Source organism: Magnolia sinica, chromosome 16, assembly GCF_029962835.1.
Source record: "Magnolia sinica isolate HGM2019 chromosome 16, MsV1, whole genome shotgun sequence".
In the NCBI taxonomy this organism is placed as follows: domain Eukaryota; kingdom Viridiplantae; phylum Streptophyta; class Magnoliopsida; order Magnoliales; family Magnoliaceae; genus Magnolia; species Magnolia sinica.
Window position 1 is genome coordinate 65,943,364 of NC_080588.1, and position 13,613 is coordinate 65,956,976.

General features: G+C 41.3%; 2 protein-coding genes across 2 annotated transcripts; one reads left to right on the forward strand and one right to left on the reverse strand.

Moving 5' to 3' along the window:
- Positions 1–428: 428 nt before the first annotated feature.
- Positions 429–11,626, reverse strand: LOC131228903 (protein BRICK 1-like). The gene is made up of 2 exons (XM_058224743.1): positions 11,509–11,626; positions 429–736 (listed from the first exon to the last, which is right to left on the reverse strand). Exons 1-2 carry the CDS (start codon positions 11,624–11,626, stop codon positions 615–617), a joined length of 240 nt encoding a protein of 79 aa, XP_058080726.1. The 3' UTR covers positions 429–614.
- On the forward strand, positions 2,352–2,956 carry LOC131229813 (uncharacterized). The gene is made up of 2 exons (XM_058225853.1): positions 2,352–2,426; positions 2,683–2,956. Exons 1-2 carry the CDS (start codon positions 2,352–2,354, stop codon positions 2,917–2,919), a joined length of 312 nt encoding a protein of 103 aa, XP_058081836.1. The 3' UTR covers positions 2,920–2,956.
- Positions 11,627–13,613: the final 1,987 nt, after the last annotated feature.

A 13,613-nucleotide genomic window follows, 5' to 3' on the forward strand; every position in this document is an offset into this window, starting at 1 on the left:
GATCGTGAAGTGAGGGGAATTGACTGTGAAGTGCATGGAAATGACCGTGAATCTAAACGAAATCGCCGGAATTGACCGTGAAATGCATAAAAATGACCGTGAAGTGAAGCAAATTAAACGTGAAATGCGTGAAAATGACCGTGAAGTGAAGGGAATTGACCGTGAAGTGCGTCACACATTTGAGGTGCGCAACTCCAGCCTGCAAGTCCCATTCAAAACTCTCTCAGTTTATGCCGTTCAAGGGAGTAGGCAGACCCGACCAGACAACTGTTTCTGTTGGTGGTCCAGTCCAACCAATGGTCTGACCAGGTTGCACCATTCCAAACCAGGCAGCTGCTTGAAGTACAATGAATAAAATAAACACTGCCACATAGACTGATATTGGTGTAATCACGCATGTGCTTGAATTCAACTCATGAACAAGATACAAAAATAATAACATGATCATTAGCTACGAGGCTTGAATAATCATAACTGTGACAAAATTTGAAATGAAATAAACCCTAATAACCCTACTCCAAATGGATTGCAGATCAGGCTATTTATTCTTTACAGTAACTCAACTTGGTTACATCTACCTTTATATATATCATCTACCCGGGCATCTAGAGACTTCAACTGAAAACAGAGGGGTTAGCTGATGCTGTGCCAACTTGAACTTCAATCAGCTCTAGACGACGCTCCAACATATCAAGCTTTTCATTCAGTGATGCCAATTTGCTCTTTGTCGTAGCCTCTGGAAAATAATGGAATTGTCATAAGAATAGTTGATCAATAAGTGACTAAATCCCATAAGAATCCATCATTGTCTTTTTCAGACCATAAGATCGGTTTGAACCCAAGACACTGAAGACGTACTACCATTTAAGCTATGGGCATGAACCCAGAAGCTAGCATTGTTAAAGCTAGCATTGTTATGATTAAGATTAACTACATAATGGTTGATAGAAGGGGTGCAAGCTTCTTAGGATAATAGAAACTTGCTCATTGCTTCAGAATGACATAACAGATAGGTGATCCATGCCGCTGCCGATCACATAAATGAATGTCAAATTGGTAGGCATCTTTACTTAGCACTCACCCACTTACCTATTCATTATCATGTATCCCAAGTTCCCAACTACTTGAGGCGGACTACATGAATACTATTCCGCCATTCTGATGTAGGCCCACGACCAGTGGAAGGACCCAGCATGTGTTGATTTTGGATTGTTTGTTGCAAGATTTAGGGCCTAAATGTCAGAGATCACACTTGGTATTTGTGGAAGAAGGGTGAGCTGATGTGGAGGATATGATTGAAGATCTTAGGAGTACTTGAAAGGATTTATTTTTGCTATTTTAGGCCAAATCTTTGTTGGTGGCATTTTTCTTATCTTGAATAAACTATATATCAATTTGAAATCAATCTAATAGTTCGGAATTTTCATTAAAGATTCATACAGATTGCCTTTTAGGGTCTATAAAAGGGGCGGTGGTGTAGGAGGTAGGCAATACACATTCTCTAAGTTTTGAGTTTTCTCGAGTATTGAATATCAATAAAGTTATTTCTCCTTCTCTACTCAAATATTTCTTGTGAATTTATACGTGTTCATTTCTTTGTGATTTGGGTGTAGAGATCTCATTGAACTGATAAGCGGGTTGGACCACATTCCACTATCAAGGACCATATCCTCAGTTAAACCATAGATCATCAAGTCTTTTCTCACTAATAACCCCACATCCTTTTGAGCCGTCCCCTTGCTTCTGTTTTTTGTTGATGAATGGATTCCCCTTGCCCTCACCTGTTGGAATCCAAATTATAGAATCTAGAGGAAAGGATATGTATAGTTTCCTTGGCTCTTGAAGTTATTCAAGGCCATGGTTTGATGATCCAAAACATTTATCTAATGGTTCCTAATCATGGACCACAAACATCCTAGATGGGACAATCCTATGTCTTTGATTGTCGGCCTGCAAGCGGACAGTGAATAAAAGAGGAAAAGGCTCAGCAACCATCCACACCTAGTGGAACAAAGGCCAAAGATAGGAAGGGTAGGATCCAGGAACCACAGAGAGTTACGGGTCATTGTCCAGCCTAGCGGTTCCCATCAGATCAAAGATATGGATAACCAAACAATGGGACCCTCTTGTACAAACTCACTACCCAAAGACATTGAATATCCTGGAACCAAGGATCACATAATTTCTCACAGAATCAATCCGTGATTAAAATGCTTAGTGTGAAAAGAAACAGAACCATCCTACTATATAGAAACTGATACCAACCATCACTGCTCAAACATGCAAGGAAATAAAACATGTAAGACAAGGTATTTCAAATCCTGACAGAGGATATGATCATCCAAACGAAAATGGTAATCCAATTAGGGCTGTCAATGCGCTGGGCTGCCCTGACGGGCTTGCAGACCTGGCCTGCCTCGGGCTGGGTTTGGAGTTTCAGGTGCAAGGGCTGGGTTCAGGCTTCAAATATGAGCCTGTATATTAATTGGGCCAGGCTTCCCGGCCCGACTCGATTATTTCTAAAAAAATTTAAATGTTAATTAAAACTTTTTTCCTCCAAGACTCTCTCTCTCTCTCTCTCTCTCTCTCTCTCTAACGTTGCAGTGATTCCTCAATCTAGTTGGAAGCTCTATCCAGTGGTTGGGTGGAGGTGGAAGCGAGTGGCTGCTTCGATCTTTCTAGGGAACGGGCTTGTGGACATTGCTTGAAGGTTTCCTGCTTCTTTCAAATGCCTTGGTGATACTAAATGAGGATCGATTCCTTGCTCCGATAGGGTGGAGCTTTTCTGAAGTCTCAAGGGGCAGGACAAAGTCACTCAAGGGGCAGATGATTGGGCTCATCTATGCAACCCAATACATGAGGCTTCCACTAATAGCTTTCAATACCATCACCATTGCCATGATGTTGGTGTCTGGGTGAGGTTTGAACTTCTGCTCGAGTTTGATGAATGTTGCCAGGCTTGTAATATGCAGTCAACATCTCGGTTTGGCTGACAACTCCTTGTCTTAACTTGGGTTAGGATAGCTATGGATGCACTTCCATATAAATAAAATAAAATAAAATAAAATAAGTTTTGGGTTTCAGGGGTGAGGTAAAGACAGCCGAAGGAGATGGGTTGCTGGCAGAGATGGGCGGATATCACCAGGAATATTTAGAGCCTAATAAAATGCAGCAGCAACAGAGGCTCAAACAGCATGCCTTGATGTAGCAAGCTCTCTTGTAGCAGTAGCAATCCCTCTACCATCCCAACATCTTGGCTCCTCATTAGGTATTCCCATCCCTCCTCTCAAATTCCATTTGATTCCGTGGGTTGGGATTTTGAACAAGTATTTGGAATTTCATGGGTTGGGATTTTGAACAAGTATTTGGAATTTCATGGGTTGGGATTTTGATTCCGTGGGTGCTCGATTGCTAGGGTTTGGTGGGGTTATATCTTGATTTCATGGGTTGGGATTTTGAACAAGTATTTGGAATTTCATGTGAATCCTTTGTTGAAAATAGATTTTGGGTCCGGGTTCAGGCATGACCGCGCCCTGCATATGTTTTGCGGGCCGGGTTCAGGCCGGACTATTTTAGCCTGTCACAGGCCTGGGCCGAGTTCAAGCTGGACGTTTTTACCCCATCACAGGCCCGGACTGGGTCTGGGAATAGTTTGAAAAACACGGGCTGGGCTTGGACAGAGCCTGGCCCAGCCCTAACCCGGCCATTGACACCCCTAATTCCAATTCTTAGTGGAGATTATCCTCATGGGATTTTTACTGCAAAGTTCCTTGGGATCTGGATTTTACCAAATGATGCCTTGAGGAATAGATATTCCTAAGCATGGCTTTTCCAGAGCAGAAAATACATTACTGCCCTCTATTTTTCTTTACAACAAAGTGGAGAATCGAGATTGTGGGGCCCACGTGGTATGTGCCCACGTGGTATGTGCCTCCCATCCAACCCATCCAACAAATGCACACCAACATTATTATTATTAGAACCAACAATATAGTGGATCCAATCATAAGGTGAGTCAATCTATAAAAAATAATATACACCATTCAAAATATCTCACTTTAAGTGTATCCCATTTGATAATCCGATTGGCCTAATGTTTTCTTCTGAGAAAAACCTATGTATTCTATCATGAACTTGATAAACACATTCAACACACCTTTATTAATTGCCTCTGGATAAAGGTCTTCCTTTTTTTTCCTTTTCTAGAATTATTCAATGGAAGGATATTTGGCTAGGGGATCAAAGGTTGAGAGGTGTTTTCCCTCACTTAGCGATAGAGGTGTACACGAGTAGAGTCGAGCCGAGCTTTGCCCAGCTCGTGCTCGACTCGGACTGCTCGAGTCCCAGCTTGTGCTCAGCCTTCGAGCTTGGAATAGTAGCTCGAACTCGGCCGAGTTCGAGCAGAGTTTTCGAGTCGAGTTCGAGTTCGAGTCTATTTCGAGTTCAAGTTTTCGAGCTGAGTATTGAGTTTCGAGTTCGAGCAGTGGCAGCCGTCAGGGGCGACGGAACACCGAATTGGCAGGGCCGTAGGTGCGGGCGACAGCCGACAGGGGCAGCCGTGCGGTGCGGGTAGAAGGCTGAGGGTGAGGGAGAGAGTAGAGAGAGAGAGGGTAGGTGAGGATGACTAGATGAGGGAGAGAGTAGAGAGAGAGGGAGGGAGGACGGACGACTCGCTGGCCGCCGGAAGAGAGGGAGGACTGGGAGAGAGGGTTTGGGCGCACGGGCGGGGTACTTTTCAAAAGGGGTACCTTGTACACGAGTTGAGCAGAGTTCGAGTATTATTCAAGTCGAGTCGAGTCGAGCTGCGTCAAGCTTGAACTCAGCTCGAACTCATTTCGAGCTCTAAAAATCAGCTTGAACTCAGCTCGAGTTGAGCGAGTTACCGAGCTTTTGCTGCTCGTGTACAGCTCTACTTAGTGATGATTTTGTCAGAAGCTAATTTGAAGGTAGATGAAGTTGTTTGGGTTCCCCCTTGTAGGAGAAATCTTGATGAATCAGAATTTGAGGATCTGTTGATTTTGTTAGAAATGTTGAGTAAAGTTCGCCCATCGATTTTGGATAGGGACTTGTAGAGGTGGTTGGACGATAAGTCCGGTAAGTTCTTGATTAAATCGTTATACCTTTTGATCAGTGTTGGTTCAAATGCCAATGGGGTAAATCACACAACACGTGTGGAAATATTGCTCTGCCAAAGTTAGCCGCTCTTGCTTGGTTAGTGGGTAGGAACAAAGTGCTCACAATCGACAACTTGAAGAAGAGGAATATGAGTTTGCCAAATGTCCATCTCCTATGCTATTAAGATGAGGAATCAATTAATCATCTCTTTATGCATTGTCTATTAGCAAGAAAGATGTGGGAATACTTCTTTTCATTGTTTAGCATTCATTGCGTCTTGCCAGGATCCATTGAAGCTCTCTTGTTAGCATGTCAGGGTGGGGGTAAAGGGAAGAGAGGGAAGAAGATTTGGCATCTATGTTTGCTAGCTGGAATCTGGTCGATATAGTCGAAAATAATCTTTGCTGTTTCAGGAATCGGAAGTGAAATATTGTGGAAGTTCGTAATTACACCAAAGATCTTGTTAAGGAATGGGTAGGTGAATCTTTGGATATAGCACCTTCTCAGATTCCCGATAGCTGGGTAGGTTTCTAACTAGTTTTTCTTGGTCTTTCTTGTAATTCTTTGGCTTTTGCCTTTTTGCAATAAAATCATCAATGTTCAAAAAAAAAAAAAAAAAACATTAAAAAAAAATAAAAATGGGGAAAAGAAAAGAAAAGTTAAAGGAAGGACAAAGAAGCTAGAGGACAATCAACTAGATCTTTTTGCATATGGTATCTGTTGGTTAACTGGGACAGTCATGTATATTGGTAGTTTCTTGCAAGTTTTTGGAAAACAAGTGGGAGGCAATTGTCATATCCAACAGGAAGGATGCACAAAAATGAATAAGGAATACCATGTAAATCCAACTGCTATAGTGGCATGAATGCTTATAAGCACCAAGAAGGATATGAAACATATTCACAAGTAGAAAAAAGAGATAATTGTACTTCTCATGTTGCAGCCGAAATTCTAGTCCCTTCTTGAGAATACCAATGACGGGAAGAAAAAGAGTAACATTTGCATCTCCTATGGTCACACTAATCGTACAATAGATGCATTAATCCAAATGCATACAAAAGGTGAGCATGTTTCTCTCTTTTTCCCAAAATCAAATGCATACAAAAGGTGAGCATGTTTCTCTCTTTTTCCCAAAATTGAAGTCATTGGTCCTAATAGAAGTCTAAGTCATTTCACCTATAGTTGCACAAAGCCTGAAGTGAAGCGATACCAGATTTGGGTGTAGGAGTGGGGAAGGGTTTGTTTCAAAATGCTAATAAATATAAATAGCTAGAAATTGGAAGCAAAAGCACGAGTCCATAGCATGTTTCAAAGGCAAGAATGTCACTTTGTTGGATCATGCAAGTAGCGTAAGCAGCAAGGCGAATAGACTTGGTCCATTGCCTGGGCTAGAGCTACTTAGGCACCACAAGCAACACAAGTAAGAAGGAAATCATGCCTCCAATTTTGTTGCTCATCCCTTGGAAACCCCAACATATTATCATACAAATTGTGAACAAGAGAGGAAATATACCATGCTCAACAATAGCGTTTCCGTTTGGGGTCAACATTACATTTGCACATAAGTGGGGTTCCCTTTTCAATGATTCACGTTGTTCATCCCCACCATGGACGAGCTATGTTGCAAAGAAATCCCTGTAAGAAAATCCTAGCCATCCACTTGTTGGCCTGCAAATGGATGTGGATGGTTTAAGAGGGTGTTTGGATGCCGGTAAGTTCTCTATGTTGTGACGATATGTGAAAGTCACAGGTAATCTTATTTGGATGTAAGCTATAAGTCACTAACAGGTAAGTTTTCATGTTTGAATAAATTGTAAGTCAATTATAAGTAAGAAGTTGTATATCTATACTAAGCAAAGCTTAGAGTAAGAAATCGTTTCAAAATATTATAATCATATAAGAAAGCTTGGTATTAAATATGTCATTTTGTTAAGCCTATTTAAATTAATATTTAGGCTAATTCTTAAGCTAAACAATCATCACGTAAGACATAAAGTGAACCCACGAACTCAAAACATTTGCAATGTGGAGAAATAACTTAATATAAGCATTTGAAAGGAAACTAAAAATATTAATAATAAACAGCTATAAATAATGTTGCCAAAAGCGATTGCATAATTGCATAATGCCATCCATATGGCATATGCGATGGTCACATATGCCATATGGGTTACATGTGATCGCATAATGGCATATACGATTGCATACTTTCCTATCTTTTTGATTTTTTTTTTTTTTTCATTTTTTAATTTTAAATTTAAAAAAAAAAAAGAAAAAAAGAAAAAAAGTTGTGCGATCGCATCGCATAAGCAATCAGCATGCGCAAGTGGGACTCGCACGTTTTGGATTCGCAAAGGGAGTTGCGAGCATGTGCGTGGCCCAGAGAATGCTGCGGTGACGATTCACGTTGTGACATGCCCTGGGCCCAAGAATCGCGATGTTCAATTCATCAAGTGGGTCATAGGCGTTTAGAGGAATATGGATGGTTATAGAAAGGGCAATGGTTTGTTGATATTAAGATTACAGTGGGCACCTGATATTGGAGCCGGGTCATGTCCGTGGTGGGCCCCACCTGATGAATGGCAGGGATCCTGTTCGCATGCTTGGTAGCAATGTGTGATGCGTATGCCGTTTCGGTGTTTCGTTGCCGCAAATCCTTGATTCTGCGTGTCGCCATCTGGCACATATATCTGGGATTGCAGATTGGATAACGACATCTCATCAATGCCTTGTCCCATTCGATTGTGCTCACAGAGCCATGGATGTAGCGTGAATGGACAGCCGCAATCTTTTTTAACCGTCCAATTACGGGACGCGGATTGGGTAATATCCCCACCATGACGGAAACGGATTGGCTACTCCCCCTGCCATCAGCTCCGTGGCTGATGGTCAGTGCTCTGTGGGCCCCATCATGATGTATTTGTTTCATCCATTCCGTTCATCCATTTTTAGAGATCAATTTATATTTGATCCCAAAAATGAGAGCGATATAAATCTTAGGTGGACCACACCACATGAAAACAATAGTGATTGGATATCCACCATTAAAATCCTCCTGAGGCCCACTATACTGTTTATTTGACATCCAATCTGTTGATTAGGTCATACAGGCCCAGATGAAGAGAAAAAACAATGATCAGCTTGATCCAAAACTTTTATGGCCCCCAAAATGTTTTTAATGGTTAACCCTCATTCAACACTTTCCTATAATGTGGTCCACTTGAGATTTGGATACACCTCATTTTTGGACTCATACTGTAAAATGATCTCTAAAAATAGATGGATGGCATGGATGAAACACATACATCATGGTGGGGCCCACATAGCACCGACCATCAGCCATTGGCTGGTGTCAGGGGGAGTAGCCAATCCGTTTCCCACCATGACCTAGCTAGAGACGGACGGTCCCCTAAGAAGGTTTCAACAATAGGCATCATTATCAACATTGCTTCCTGTGGTGTTGTGGTCCACTCAAGCCTTAAATCCACCTCTCTTTTGAGGCTTAGTTCTTTCAAAATGCATGGACGGTGTGTATAAAACACACATCACGGTGGGCCTCACAGTGCCCGTGACAGGACCATCCGTCTCTAGTTCTCGCTGGGAGTAGTACACAATCCGCTTCCCAATTGCTGTATATGTATGGTCCACCAGCCGACCTTTTTACTGCAACGGAACATTTACATAGTTCGAGCGGTTTGAATATTGCACACGTGCCATGCGTGATCAGCAAGTATCCTCGTGATACGCCGAACGCAGTTGTCAAAAGCAATTGCATAATTGCATAATGCCATCCATATGGCATATGTGATGGTCACATATGCCATATGGGTAATATGTGATCGCATAATGGCATATGTGATCGCATACTTTCCTTTCTTTTCAATTTTTTTTTTTTTTTCATTTTTTATTTTAATTTTTTTTTTTAAAAAAGGTTGTGCGATCGCATCGCATAAGCAATCAGGCATACGCAATCCAATAGGATCACTTATGCCATTTGACAACATTGGCTATACATGGGGAATGAAGAACTAAAACCAACTGCAAATGGCTTAAATGCCGACTATGGTTCCATTAAAAAAATGCGTGCATGTAACGTGGGTTAAGTTAGATGATCCATCCATTGACTAATGTTAAGATGATTTTGGGGGCATGATCCATCCATTGACTATTGTTAAGATGATTTTGGAGGCATGATCCATCCATTGACTAATGTTAAGATGATTTTGGGGGCATGATCCATCCATTGACTATTGTTAAGATGATTTTGGGGGCATGATCCATCCATTGACTAATGTTAAGATGATTTTGGGGGCCTGATCCATCTATTGACTAATGGTTAAATGATTTAAAACCACGTGCCCCACTTAAGCAAAACCCATGTAATGGGGTTGAGGAATTTGGACTCGAAAACTTCATTTTCTTTACCCATCAAAGGGTTCAAAGGGCCATGATGAACATACTAAAAAATTAGGCTGGCGTACTTACCAGATGGGCCACCTTCATGCAAAGAGAATGTTTTAGAAAAAAAAAAAAGTACAGATGGGTCAAGCAGCCCACGCCCATAAAAAGAATGATCGCCCTCCTTGGTGTCTGTTTTGTATATCGACACCATCCATAAGTTTTGCCAATTCATTTTATGGCTTGGGCCTAAAAATAAAGCAAATCCAAATCTCAGTTGAGCCACACCACAGGAAACAATGGTGATTGAATACCCACCATTAATACTTTTTGTGGGCCACAAAGTTTTGGGTCAAGCTGATATTTGTTGTTTTTCTTCATCTAGGTCTGTGTGACCTCATTAATAGGTTGTATGGAAAATAAACATTACGGTGGGCCTTATGAATTTTTTAATGGTGGATGTTCAATCACAACTGTTTCCTGTGGTGTGGCCCACCTGAGATTTGGATTTGCTTCATTTTTGGGCCCACACCATAAAATGAGTAGGCAAAACTAACAATGTCAATATATAGAGCAAACATCAAGGTGGAGCAGATGGTCAGTCTCATTGAATTGGGGCCATTCAAATGCAATTACGAAAAAGAAGAAGCATGAAACCCAACTGCCCATTGACGAGAGAGAGAGAGAGAGAGAGAGAGAGAGAGAGATTTGGAAATCCTCTTTCCCCTCTTCAATGGCTGCTCTGCTGCAGATGTTGTAATGGTGGTTGCAGGTAGGTTGTTGGCGCGTTTCCCCCTTTTCCCTTTGTTTCAAAAATTCGAGCTTGGACCTGTAAATCACCAATAGGGAAGTGACTTCTCACCTCCAACCCCTACAGTTTTCTGGAAACTTTGCTTGTAACTGAGATACAAGTGAACCCCCCCCCCTAACATAACAATATAGCCATTGGTCCCTATGCACCAGGAATAAATCCACTACTCAGATGATTTTGTTTTATGAAGGGAATTCAGTCCCCGCCATCCATAGTGGTGCATGTGAGATAAATGATCCATATTGGCGAAAAGTTGATTCCACCAATAAGGAATTCTTGCCTAAGCAATAACAAGCATTGCATAACTCCCCTTACTAAATCAACATCATCGTCATCAAAGAATTGTCCCAAACGTTTGGGTCGACTTTAGAAATCCTTTCATGACTGTTTTGGCAAAAGTTTGACAACTGGCTAAAACCTCTTACAAAATATCATTACGAAACATTAAGCCCTCCTAAAACCTCCCTCTCCCATTTGAAACTCAAAATAAAATCATCAAGCCACATATTTTGGAAGAGCAGCATTGCCCGTCTTTCATACAAAAATTTGAATTGCCTATGATCTCAAAATCATTTCTAGTGAAGTGCACAAATCCAAAAACCTTTCAACTTTCAAAATCAATAAGAAAAAACCACTAGAAGAATTATATGACCCCCAGCCAGAGGATATGTACAGAGTGCTCAGGCAACCCCATGGTCCGGTGACCTAAACTGATGATAGCCATGGAAGCCATGCAATGAAAATCTTCCAGACTCTAGCAAATCCAAGCTATCCAATCTTCATCCTTTACACCGAATGGGGGCCCTTGGTATTCTTTACTAGCTGTCTATGTGCAGGACACCAATCTCAGTGCTGGGATGTCACAAATCCAGGATATTTATGAGAGAGTGTCCACCCAAAGTTCCGTCCATCAGCCCAACTGTCTGTATCATACAAACTAAGGGTCTGTCTGCAGGACACTCTGTAAAAATCCTCGGACCAAGATCACATAACTGCGAACTTCCCTAAAGAGTGCCAATTCAAAGATCGATGATCAAGAAATGTTAATTTCACAAACTAAGAGCATAATAACCGTTCAGCTACCGACCAGGTTCGACCGCTTGCAGATCAAACAACCATAACAAGAAAAAACACAAACATTCAGGAATCTTATACAATAGAGACATAGTATACTGCATACATACCGAACTGAACTAGGAATTCGAAGAGGCGACGGACGTTCAAAGAGATGTGAGAGATGAATTCTCGATTCTCCCAATCAGCTTGCACTGCGATTCCCACATTAACAGCATTCGTGATCATTTTAAGGCATGAGCCCAAAAGGTAGGCAGATATAAGGCTTGAGTATAGCTCAACACAGGAAATAGTAATAGTGGGGATGGAACGGTTATCATTGAAAACCTCAAGCGGGGCTACCGAAGTTTTAGAAGAAGCTGATATTTATGTTTTCCCTTCAACAGTTGGGATGGAAAATAAACGGCATGAGTGGGCCCTAAGAAGGTTTCAACAATAGGCATCATTATCACCATTGCTTCCTGTGGTGTTGTGGTCCACTCAAGCCTTAAATCCACCTCTCTTTTAGGCTTAGTTCTTTCAAAATGCATGGACGGTGTGTATAAAACACACATCACGGTGGGCCTCACAGTGCCCGTGACAGGACCGTCCATCTCTAGTTCTCGGTGGGAGTAGTACACAATCCGCTTCCCAATTGCTGTATATGTATGGTCCACTAGCCGACCTTTTTACTGCAACGGAACATTTACATAGTTCGAGCGGTTTGAATATTGCACACGTGCCATGCGTGATCAGCAAGTATTCTCGTGATACGCCGAACGCAGTTCCGAATCCAAACGACGGCCTGGGTCCCCAAGCACTTAGAACTGTGCATGTGGCGTACACGTTACTCAGATTAAGCTGTCCCAACCGTGGAGTCCAGTTTATATATATCATCATCCAAAGGCTACACATTTTATTGGAAAAGGTATTCCCATGAGGTCGAGCACTGTGGGCCCCACGTGATGTGTGAGGGACATCCACCCATTAGTTAGATGCACCCTTCCGTGTTGGGCCATGGGCCTAAAAATCAGGCCAATTCGTGACTTAGGTGGGCCACATCACACAAAACAATTGAGAGTAGATGTCCACCCATTGAAAACTTCATGATTATTTATAGGTCCACTGCGATGTGGTTCAGACATCTAGAGAATCTATTGTGTCTACCACGTGGATGAGGGATTACACCAAGTTTCAACATCCAGAGAATCTATGGTGTGTACCAGGTTACACCAAGTTTCAACCGTATCTAAAACTTAAGTGGATTCATCAAGTACTTTTAGATGTTTTAGGCATGATTTCACATGGGTTTAACAGATTATTATTATTGTTATTATTGAATATATATATATATATATATATATATAGAGAGAGAGAGAGAGAGAGAGAGAGAGAGAGAGAGAGAGAGAGATGCAAACTAGCTCTCATGGGAACTTGTGAGCACTTTTTTAACCCGCTATATGGACATAAATTCAAAACTAGTTCTCATGGGAACTCGTGAGCACTTTTTTTAACCCGCTATATGGACACAAATTCGGAATAATTTACTAGATGAGTCACTCATGAAACTCCAGACCCAAAAGTTAGCCTAATTGAAAATTTTAGTAGGCCATAGCAAAATGAGAGGCAAATCAAGGGAGGAATTTCTTCTTACTTTGCCACGGCATACCAGATTTTTCATTCAAACTAACTTTTAAGCCTTTGGGGTTTCATGAGGTAATTCACCTACTGGATTTTTCAGATTTTGAGCCCACATCACATGCTAAAGGTGCTCACCAGTTCTCATGTGAGCATTTCAAATACACACCAATGTGAGAGAGCTGCATTTGTAGTATCAATAGTTCAGGCAAGAGTGGCTGGATTTTCGGGTTTGACAAAAATATTACTAAATATCGCATTATATTGCCTATATATTTATACAACGTGACATTTTCAAAATATTGCTATTATTAGTTATAATGTAACGATGATAGCATTTGATACTAGCGGTATCACAATCCACTCTTTTTTCAAAAAAAAAAAAAAAAGAAGAAGAAGAAGAAATAAAGAAAGAAAAAGAAAAACCTACAAAATCCCAAAGTTTGTCACATTTTGCAATTATTTGGTGGAAAAACTTCTATTTTTTCTTTTTCGTAGAAATTAGGATCAGACAGCAGGTCCCTCCTGATTGGCTGGAAAGATTTCCTTTGTTTAGCTTAAAGGTCTTGGCTGGAAAGAACACAGACCAAGACACCTT